Source organism: Mercenaria mercenaria, chromosome 11 (assembly GCF_021730395.1).
Source record: "Mercenaria mercenaria strain notata chromosome 11, MADL_Memer_1, whole genome shotgun sequence".
Classification (NCBI taxonomy): Eukaryota; Metazoa; Mollusca; class Bivalvia; order Venerida; family Veneridae; genus Mercenaria; species Mercenaria mercenaria.
The window spans coordinates 21,750,697-21,762,824 of NC_069371.1; the positions used below are offsets into that span (position 1 = coordinate 21,750,697).

Here is a 12,128-nt window from a genome sequence, read left to right on the forward strand (position 1 = left end):
ATCAAACTCAACTGAGCCAATATCAGAAGATCAGGGACAGTACGAAAACACAGGGCCAATATGGGATTCAAGCATTTTGACAGGTTCTAGTGAACGGGCCAATACCGTTAGATTTTGAATGACGCCATTTTGTTTTACATAAGAATATACATATATAACAGTTTTCTTATTTCGTACAAAAATATCATCTATAATCTGATAAATGTAACGTTAATAACCGACTGTGACTGAGCTGTTGTAAATCTGTGTAGATGATAACGATACTGAGACTGCTTCGGTAACAAGCTCCTGTCTACATTTCTGACATTTTTGGAAGAAATAGATAATTCTGTGAAACTGGGATGAATTAAAAGGATGACAATAATTTTAAACATACATTTTGGTAATTTGGATTATTTTGCAATTACGACAACAATTTGCATAGTAGGAAAATGATAATACATGAACTAGAGAACACGGTGTCAGCTGTAAAAATTTCAAATAAGAATAAAACGAGTTATGGGGTGAATAATATTTGCTTGGTCGTTGGTATAACTTAATCAACACATGTGTACAAGTTTGTGTCTCGTTACCGGCAGCATGCAAGGAAATAACATGAAAAGAAGTTTCAGTCCCAGCTCAAAATTAAATGACTCGCAAAATCAATATAGAAAATAAATATCTGTAAAATTAATCACATTTATCACACTTATCTACACACAGACCTGTCTATTATACTAGATGAAATTAGGATGCCTTCAAAACTATAATGCCAAATTCAAAAGTTGAAAAATGATATCATCATTAATCAAGTGATTTCATATTTACCTAGTTATTTGTCCTCGGGCAATCGTATTGGCCTGCGGCCTTAGGTCTTGGGCCAATATGACAACCCTTATTTATAAATATCTTTAATTAAATCTATTTCAGTTTTTATATCGTTTCCAAATAGTATTACAAAATGTAAGATGGTGAAATAATTAGATGCAAAAAAGAAGCATGTTACACTTGTTGAAAGTTTCTGTCCGATATTAAGATTGAAAATTCATGAGGACATAAACATGTACACTTTGGAAATAGTAAAAATACCGTTCGTACAGTACAGAAATGTATTCTGGTTATTTACAAATTTTGAAAAAACGAAATATATCTAATTACATCATTGCAACAAATGAAAATGTTACAGACTCTGTTTGATTAAGCCTGTTCATAGACGGTAGTGGAAATGCAAGCTATGATCTACGCCGTTAAGCAGAACTCGACATTTACACATGTTACAAGTATACAGAGTGCAATTTCATGAAAAGCAGCATATGTTTAAAATAATGGGTTTGACAAAAACGAGAACACAATGGGTAGAACTAAACAGACTTTAATTAAGGGAGAGGATCTGATGTTATGGAGCCGGCATTTCATAGAAACTGCCAAAAGACAATATTGAAAAACAGTCACCATATCCAAGGGGTGATTAAACAATACCCTTAAGCTATTGTAATCACCTTGGAATACCTTAACCCTTACCCTGCTAAATTTTTATAATGAACTTGTTTCCATTACGTGTGTTAGAGATTCGCCTGGAGGGGATAACTTTTATTTACACTGTCCCGTGTCTTTGGAACATGGTAGGGGTAAGAGTGAGGTTGGGTGCCCACCATAAACCGGTTTAAGCTCCCCAGTGGTGTTTTTGCCACTGACGGTTCCAAGGCGGTGCCCCACTGTGTTCCTTTGTTTGTTCGTTTTGTCCTAATGTGTTGGCTGTGTGTGTGCGCGCGTGTATGTGTATGTGTGTGTTTGTGGTGTACGCGTCTGCGTGCTGTGGGTTTCGTTTTGGGGAGGCTGCGTTTTTGGTGCGTGGCATTCCCTGTTTGATATTTGTCTTTGTTTTTTTGTCCATCCTTGAATTTAGACAGCAACATTAACTGTTAAAAGGGTACTGACTGAATAGCGAATAGTGCAGATCTTCATCAGACTGCACGGATGTGCAGGCTGATAAAAATCTACACTGGTCGCAAAGGCAGAACCAATCGTGGCCATCATGTTTAGGGTTAAACAGTACACTAAAACAATATAAATGTCGTGCAATAGACATTCAGAACGATGATATTTGTCGCTGATTTTGTAAATAATATATATCGCTAACAGTATACAGTCTATATATACCACTCTAGGTATCTAGTGGTACTAGTAGAATATTTAACACTTTCGAAGGCGAAAAGCTGCATGGGGTTTACAACGCTGTCACGTTGTTGCAGTCGCTTCTGCATTTCCTCTTTTTGATATTGACATATCATTTTATTCGTCTACAATTTTTGGCTTTGTCTGTATACTTATAATACTGATTTCAAATGACATGTTTTACTAGATTATGTAACAGTCAAACCTGTCTGAAAAGACAACCTTTGAGAAATGAAACGCGGTGTCTGTTGTCACGTGATCTCTCAACACAGCTAAATTTAAACTGTTTATAGACAATCTTGAAGAGAACATAGTAGCTTTTTATGGAGGTTGTATTGTTCTGGCTTTAATTCAGAGCTGATCTGTGGTAGAGGTTTTACTGTATAAGGAAATGAAAAACCATGTGATTTTTGTAAATCAATGTATCAAATAGCCATCACAGATATTTTTACAACGGCTTTAAATTAATCGTGTGCCCTGACAAAGGAAGAGGCTTTGACCCATTTAACCAGACAAAAATGTCATAAAACGGATATAAATATTTTGAATATATATGGCGCGGCTCCCTTAAGGCTTAAGCAGAAGGCAGGGAATAAAATGTTCTTAACCTTTTGGGTATGAGGGGTATCTACTTTTAAAATAAAAAACTAGATCTATAATGGAGTTTTATTTGCGATAGTTAAGCTACGGAAGACTTTTACTATTGTAATTCTGATTTAGTTTTAAAATTCAATAGTAATTTTAAGACACTTCCGCGAGAAGGTATTTTTAACCCCGTTTTTTTTATGGGGATGTGGTTTACAAACTTCGTAAGATTTTGGGTCATGTTAATTTTCCAACTGTATTTGGTAAAATTATAAAAAGCGTTTACGACCCAACTGTTTTTGAGACAAACCGCATGTTTAGTGTTCAATCCGTTTAAGTTGGCCTCATCATGTGGAATATTCGTATATAGAGAGGTTACATCCAAAGTCAACAAATAACTGGTGGATGATAAACTGCAGTTCTTCAGTTTTGTAAGGAAGTCCGTAGTATCTTTGACATACGAAGGTAATGATTGCATATGTGGTTGCAATACATAGTCTAGATATTTAGATATGTTATCAGTGTGTGTGTGTGTTTTGTATTACAATATCTCTGTCATTAGTTAAAGAATGTAACTAGAAAGTTTTTCTTTTGTGATATTTGAATATCTCGACTGTTTTGATGACTGGAGTATTTCCTGGTGTTATAGGACATAGAAATTAGAAACTGGGACAAAGAATATTAATTTACCATTGTATCAATGTAATTTACATGCAAGAATAAGTCATTTACATGAATGGATTTTTTACGAAATGCCCTTACATAGTTTGTCACGTATATAGTTAGAATAAATGTGTTTTCGGTCGTAAGAAGCATCAGTTATACTCGAATTATTCGGAGTCTCTCGCAAGAATCGCAATTCTTGTACTTATAAGAAACTACTCGTATGATTCAAAAGCAAAGTTGTTACGCCTTCACATGATTCAGATTTAGTTGGGTAATATTATGTTGATACAGACAGTTTCAGAGAAAATAAACGATTTGAAATTCTAACTGTAAAACGTATAAGGGGAGTGGTGGTTTAGTGGTTAAGGTGTCGGGCGCTCAACTCGGGGGCCTTAGGGTTCGAACCCCGTTAGGGTCACGACCTTGATTTCTCATATGACAACAGTACTGGTTTTTCAATGTAGCGGACTCGAGAGTGGTTCAAATAAGTTTTAAGATTTTATCACAATCGAGCTAAAATAAATTAGTATAAACTAAAAACTAAAACGTTTATGTTGAAAGAAAACATACTTATAATTTTTAAGCTTTTGATAGGACAGTTTAAGGTGAAATGTAAGTACAATGAAACAGTGATTCAATGACATTTTATTATTCAATTAGATATCCACACCTTCTTTATCCTCATCGTTATTGCAGATGCTTTTTATGCTTATCATCCCATTTGTAACTGTTCTTTTCATGTACTTCTCCGAATCTGATGTCATTTATCACAGGTGTTTGGTTCCTCAAAACGAAAGGGGTTGTGATTTCTTCCTTTCTTTATATTTTACCATTGTTTCTGTAACATTTGTGTGTCTTCAAGGCATCTCCATAAATTGAAAGATTTGTTTTTAAAGTTAAATACATGTGTTGTGCATGTAAATATATTATATTTTATTAAAAATGCTAATAAGATACGTTGCTGTACTACAGATAAATATCTTATCAGAAATCATTCCTACATGTAAAGAGTTGCTGTATGACACATAACTAACCCATACTCTTCTGAAATTTTAAAATGGACTGGTCCATCATCTAATTTTGGGCATTCCACTTATTATTCAAAGGAATGTTCACTGAAAACTTACTGACTGAATAGCGAACAGTGCAGACTATGATCTTAGTCTGCACTAATCAACTGACGCCAGCAGACTAAAGGTTAAAATATTGAATTAACTACTACACAGTTACGTACAATTTACAGTGAGAACAATTTTTCAACAGTACTGCTTTACAACGGTAATATTCTTGAGTTTTGGGTGGTCTGATATACAGAGAGAGGGTGGAGAGCTAGCAGTTAGAGCTGACGTTGAGTCGGTGGCATATTGCTTATGTTAAGGAACCTGGCCCATAAACAAGTAACAATGTTAAACAACTGTTAGACATTTATCTGTTAATCATATTCGAGTGACTACGTCAAAACGTATTAATAATTGAATAAAATATAGCAAAATGAAAAATAACTAAAATACTATTACGTGGTATTCATTTGATAAGCTTTTATCCATCAATATTCTGTTAAGATAGCAAAATACGTAAAGCGCTATTGCTGTCGTCAGACTTAACTCCCTTACTAAAAAAGATAAAAAAAAAATAATGTAATATTGGGAGGCGATGTAAATACAACCTTAGATCCAGAATTAGAGAAAAGGATCGGGAAATCATATACTCATAAAATTGAAGGAAATTATTAAAAGCAATAATGGAAAAACAATTATATTTGTGACATATGGAGAATAAAGAATCCCAATAAATCACAATTTACTTTGCGCTCTAGCGATAAACCGCCTATTTTCAGTAGACTAGACTATAATAGATGTAGGATATAAGTCAGATCATTCAAGAATAAGTTAAGCCCTCTATATATACAAAATCGACCAAAAAGAAAAGAATATTTTTAACTGAATAACAGGCTTTTATTAAAAGATAACTTTCAAAAAGAAATAAACGAAATAATATAGGAAACAGATTAAACGAACATGCAAATCCAATTACTCTGTGGGAAGTTATAAAGTGCATATAGAGTATGTCACAAAAGTAAAAAAAGGAAGAAGAAAAAAAATCACATGAAAAGCGCAAAAACAACAACGTAAAACTAACTACTATTCAGTTTTTGTGTATTTTGGTAACACACCCATATGGAAAGATAACTCTTTTGCAATGTTATTCCGACCCGTCTAGAGGAGTCGGTATAATGTTGGGATATTTCTTTAAAAACAACAAAAAGACCGAAAACTTCGATTCTCATGAATGCTTTCTTACTTTGCTTTCTGTGCGCGCAATAACAAATGCATTGTCAAAGCTGAGAATGAGACTCTGTCTAAATGTAAGTTGTATCCTTTATGCGTAACTGGTCGATGGTATACTGGTAATTATACTTAAGAATTTTTTCAGTCTCAGTTATGTTGAACATTAGCATATTAAGCAGGTTGCTAACCAGCTTTTACAAATAACTAACCTTGTAATGACTATCGTCAAGCTAAAGCAGGACCAAGGGCATTCATTTGGCATTTTCAAACAAGAGACAAAGCCTAACCGTATCGTTCACCGCTAAATCCATCACATATATTTGTGAGATGTGTTATATAATTTAAAGAAGATTTGACGAAATTAAACAAATTTATAACTAGATCAAATAAAAATATATTTGTTGTATCTTTGGTGACCAAAACATAAAAGTAATTTGTCTACAACAACGCTTTTATCAATCCTCTTTTAACACTATGATATCTGCTGCTGCTTGTGCGATGACCTCCGTCATAAACTTGTACCCTCTTTTTTCCATGTAGGCCTTTAATGCATACTTCCCACCAGGCCACTTATCATATTCAATAGACATCATTCTTATATCAACTTTGTTCCAAGGTATGCTGTCAAGCACGCCTTCCTCGGCTCCTTCAACGTCCAAACTAAAGTAATCAATATTGGTTTGATTTAACGCCATAAGAATAGAGTACAGTGGGAAACACTGGACTTCCACATAACGGCCTGTGCCACTCTGTCCTTTATTCGACATCGATTGATTTCCATCTAGAATATATCCCCACCAAGAATCCTCTAAAAAGGTCATCTACATAAAAGAACAGATTTATTTTGATCATGTAACAATTTGACATATGCTAGTAGTTTTGGCAAATCGAAAATCCTACTTAGAGATTCTTGATTCTTGAACGTTCTCTTTAATGATCACCTTTAATCAATTCCGTGGATGTTTATGACATTGTTATATTATATCATATAATACTTCTTCAAAACCGATGTTTTCTTTTATTGTTTTATTCACCTATCTGTTAGCAATTTTAATTTAGCACAGCGGAGCAAAAGTTGTCCTATCTTACATAAAGACGGTTTAAGACAAATTATTACCACAGAAGGATACGGCTTCCCGTTAAGACATGCGTTCAGGGTAAAAGCTTTTCTGTTTTTCTTCTTTAGTTCTTTGTAGACTGTTGGGTTTGCTTCAATTAGTATACCATTCCAGTTACGATACCTTTCTAGAAACAAGGAATTTGAAAATACCTCCCCAGCGTGGGCGCCACAATCAACATAAAACCCGCCTTCCTGTAAAACGGACATACTTCTATATACGTATGTTGCATTAGATACAATATAATTACATTCATTTAGAGTTTTTCGATGTCAGAAGTGGTTTTTGTGGTTGGTTCTCTAAACGTAACCAATGGTCGTTATACTTTAATGATTTTTATTACCGAAAAAATAAACAAGGACAAATATCAAACCCGTGAAATGTTTTTTTTTTCATAGTTATGTTTTAAAATATTTGTTTAATTGATTTCACCTTAAGCTAAAGAAGGTGTAATGAGCGAGAATTTCAAAAACAACTTGCATCCTTGACAACAAAATATTACCTTATGGTTCATAAAGCCATCAACAAAAGCTGTCTGTCCACAGGATGGGTCTCTTTTATCTGGATGTTCTAAGTTGTATGGCAGCTGAGATGGTTTTTCAATGTAATATTCTTTAATAAGTTCAATCAGAGCCGGGTCGTCGGCATTTACTTTTTCTGCATTTAATCTTTGCATCTGAAACTATGATAAATTAAAGGAACATACAGAGTGGCAATATTTAGTATTCTAATAAATTTACAGTTTGCCTTGAAATGTTTTAGTAACTATAAACAGAAAGAGTAAACCTGGTATGATGACTGTGTAACGTTGATTTATTTATTATATACTCTATGAGCATTTTGATACGGTATTCTTCTAAAATGGAAAAAAAATGATTATTTGTATATTACATAGCTCGTTGGAGAAATCAGGATTTTGCATGCATGTATTGTTCTTTAATAACGGTAAATGGCACTTTAAAAGTATTTTCTGTACTTATAATATATTTGCATATCATTTTGCAATAATGCTTGAGACTAATACCTTGTATGTCTTGAACGTCTCAATATGCGCGATTTTCTCGGCGCTATTATGTCATAGGAAACCTTTAAAAAGGTTATTCCATTATTGTGTGTTTGATTTAAAAGAGATAACATATTAAATTTGCAAGTAAAATCCATTTTCACAAATATGCAGCATTTATCTTCCCGATCAGTTTTATTCACAGTATCCCGGTGTTAGGTCTTCTGCTTGTCGTATTCACGATTTCCCATCTAATTTTCACAAAGGCCCAGTCATAGATCTTCAACCTGTCTTGTCAACAATGGCTCAGTATTAGATCTTCGATCTGTCGTACTAACAATGGCTTAGTATTAGATCTTCGATCTGTCGTACTCAAATGGCTCAGTATTAGATCTTTAAGCTGTCGTACTCATAACGGCCCAGTATTATATCTTCGACCTGTCGTACAGTACTCACAATGGCTCAGTATTAGATCTTCGATCTGTCGTACTCACAACGGCCCAGTATTAGATCTTCGATCTGTCGTACTCACAACGTCTCTGTATTAGATCTTCGATCTGCCGTATTTTGAACATTTAATCATGTATCAATTATAACATGTCACTAATACAGGATTTCTCATGGAACGGCCCATAGCTATTTATTTATCTTTATGAACAGTCGTTGATGAAGTATAAAAGATAATCACGGCTGTTACGGTTTCAAAACCTTACAAGTCAGCTTGCTTACCTAATTAAACTGAAACTGTTATCAGTTGTTAATGCACAGATCAATAATATAAATAATATTCATCCACAGCCGTTGTTTCAAAATGACAAAATGCATAAAGATTGATTTTTGATAGAGTATTGAATGTTTCAGACGGATAAATATAGATCATCTTTTCAATTTAACATAGGAACATGGATCTTCGAGGATTATTATTTATTTGGATGTTTCTAAACAAATATGCGATCACTATTCTATTGTATTTTTCGAAATTTAAGTTGGTGGGAGGGTCTTTAAATTATGTTTTTATTGCAACTATTTTTTTTCCTTCTTCAGCTAGGAAATCCTGGTGTACAACAAATTTCCAACACAAAATATGTATTATATCAGCTGCACACTTTAAATCTATGGCATGCGTAAATTTCATTTCATTCGGAGAAACTGTTGTTACTCAGTAACTATGTTTTAACACGAACAAAATATGCTCTTGTGTATAAAAGGTACTGTGTGTTAAATTAAAAAGTACACAATTACAGTTATCCAATTATTATCTTATCTTTAGCAATTTACTTCAAATGTATAAAATCCTTATTAAATTTATATAACAGTGCTAAATATGTTAATTAAGTTTGAATACAGAACTACATGTCATTCAGTAAAAGTACACTGTTAAAAAAAACAGCCCTATATTTTTGTGGCAGTACACATTTATATTGTGTCTATCTAATGTTATTAAACATAAGCTATAGCTAGTAATTGTTCATGTTTTTAAAGATGAAATTTGGATCTAATTTTAAGATTTTCCTTTGATCTGGCCTAGTGACCTAGTTTTTGACCCCACATGACCAAGATTCAAACTTGACCTAGAAATGATTAAGACAAACATTCTGACCCATTTTTATAAAGACTGAGTCACAAATGTGGCCTCTAAAGTGTTCACAAGCTTTTCCTTTGATTTGACCAGGTGGCCTAGTTTTTGACTCCACATAACCCAGATTCAAACTTGACCTAGAAATCATCAAGTCAAACATTCTGAATAAGTTTCATGAATATTGGGTAACAACTGTGGCCTCTAGAGTGTTCACAAGCTATTGCTTTGATCTGATTTACTGACCTATTTTTTGACCCCACATGATCCAGTTTCGAGGTTGACCTAGAGATCATCAAGAGAAAGGTTCTGACCAAGTTTCATAAAGATTAGATCATAAATGTGGTCTGTAGAGTGTTCAAAAGCTTTTCCTTTGATCGGACCTACTGACCTAGTGTTTGACCCTACATGACCCAGTTTCGAATTCAACCTAGGGATCATTAAGACTACATTCTGACCACGTTTCATAAAGATTGGGTCAGAAATGTGGTCTCTATAGTGTTCATAAGCTTTTCCTTCGATCTGACCTACTGACCTATTTTTTAACCCGCATGACGCAGTTTCAAACTTGACCTAGAGATCATCAAGACTAACATTCTGACCAAGTTTCATAAAGATTGAGTCACAAATGTGGCCTCTAGAGTGTTCACAAGGCAAATGTTGACGGACGACGCACGACGGACGTCGCACGACGGACGCCGACGGACGCCGGACAATGACCGGCCACAATAGCTCACCTTGAGCACTTTGTTCTCTGGTGAGCTAAAAATTGTTACACAGTTTTGAAAGATTTTTAAAAAAAAAATGTTACACAGGTTTGTAAGATTTTTAAAAAAAATGTTACACAGTTTAGATAAATATTTTGATATATGTTCTGATTGCTCTCTTGGTTTTATGCATTGACATCTCACTTTGGAAGGTCCTGTCATGACTGTCTGTCAAACCTGCTTTCAGTCTAGTCCGTTTGATTTTCTTAGAACCTTACCAGAGACATAAACAACGATTTTGGTGTTGAGGTCAATGCGACCTCTAAAGCCTTAGTCTGCTTTTACTGATGATCAGATTCCATACGTACAGACATTGGTTCGCTATCAGATCTAGAGTCAAGTCAAAGATTATGATTTGAGTATCCTTTACCGACTTTGGTCTGGATGTTTTTGGTTCAATGAGTACAAAAAACTAATAGCATTTAGTGAAATATTGCAAAATGATGGAACCGTTTCTTGCCAGGCTTCTCTATTCAAATGCATAGTGGTTTAGCTACGCTTCCCTACAGTCCTCTCAGGGCTTTGATTAGGTAATAGTGTTATAATGCTTTGTTTCTGTAACTCCGTTAAATCACCATCCTCAAAAAAAATAATTAGTAGAGTTCATGCAGTACGTTATATCATTCCTAAATAGTTTATAGAATTCTGTGGTTAGGTCATCTGATCCTGGATTTTTCATATTTTCCATATCTTTTAAAGCGATCGTGCACTCATGTTCATTAATTAGACCTTCACAAGATTGTTTCCGTTCAAAATCAAATTTGACATTGTTCGCTTGGAAAAAAATATTATTTCTTAGTATTGATTGTCTTCCGCATATAAAGTTTCATAGAATTTCTTTATGTATTCTATTATTTCAGTTTTCTTTGTAATTTCATTTCCATTGTCTTCTAGTGTATTTATTATCTTTGTTTCGGAGAGTTTTTTCTCTAGCTTTGCAAAATATTTAGTTTTTTTTCTGATCCTTCTATCCATTCAACCTTTGCTCTAATTAAAATTCCTTTCAACTTTCATCTAATAGTTCGTTCAAAATGTTTTTATTTAGTTCAACTGACAGTCTGTCATCTAAGAGATTAAGGTTAATTTCATATTCAAGTTTTTAAACTGTATTTTCTAATCATTTTTGTTCTTCATTTTTTTCTCTTGTTGTTTTTAATAGAATATTTGATTGAAACATCTCGAATCTTTCCTTTAATAAGTTCCCATAGAGTGTTTGGATTTGCTTCTGCATCAAAGTTGGCTATTTCAGTTATTGCGTTTCTAATTTCTTGTTGGTACTCAGGGTGTAAAATGATGCTATTGTGTAGTTTAAAATAACCTTGACCTTTTCCTTGTTTATTCTACATTGATTTAAAATGCACAATAGAGTTGTCTGATTGGTAGCTGGTTTGAAACTAAATTTAACATATTTTCTGAGACGAGAAAATAGTCCAATCTGCAGTATATAGGTGGTTTGTGATTTGAGTGCCATGTACAATTACACAGTTAATGCCTTGCATTGTATACGTATACATATCAAATCACTTGCCCCTCATCGATGTGGATTCGAGCCTCACTCGAGGCGTTGAATTCTTCATGTGAGGAAGCCATCCAGCGGGCTCGTGATTATTAATGCACGTAGGGGCACCTGGATTCTTCCTCCACCATAAAAGCTGGAAAGTCGCCATATAACCTATAATTGTGCCGGTGCGACGTTAAACCCAACAAAATAAATAAATAAATCTATAATACTTTGTATATTTTTGTATAATTATTTAGTTCGTGTCTGCTACATTTTGAAACTTTTGTTCGATTTATATTGAATAGACGCATATGTTACGAACTAAAAATAACACAACCTAATTTTCTTGTCTTGTCTAAAATTCGAAAAGAAAGACAATACTATTTTATGCGACATAAACAATATTTTCTATTTACGAACAATAGAAGTAACTTTTTGCTGTTTCAATTTGCCTTGTCCGAAAACGAAAC

General features: G+C 33.9%; 1 protein-coding gene across 2 annotated transcripts in view; it reads right to left on the reverse strand.

Moving 5' to 3' along the window:
- Nucleotides 1-39: 39 nt before the first annotated feature.
- Nucleotides 40-12,128, reverse strand: part of LOC128547057 (uncharacterized) — a 68,307-nt gene continuing 56,218 nt past the window's right edge. For both annotated transcript variants that reach the window (XM_053518718.1, XM_053518719.1), the window contains exons 2-4: nucleotides 7,314-7,493; nucleotides 6,811-7,005; nucleotides 40-6,514 (exon numbers count right to left, since the gene is read on the reverse strand). In XM_053518718.1, coding sequence (XP_053374693.1) covers nucleotides 6,149-6,514; nucleotides 6,811-7,005; nucleotides 7,314-7,493 — 741 coding nt within the window. In that variant the 3' untranslated portion in view covers nucleotides 40-6,148. The remainder of the gene's footprint in view (nucleotides 6,515-6,810; nucleotides 7,006-7,313; nucleotides 7,494-12,128) is intronic.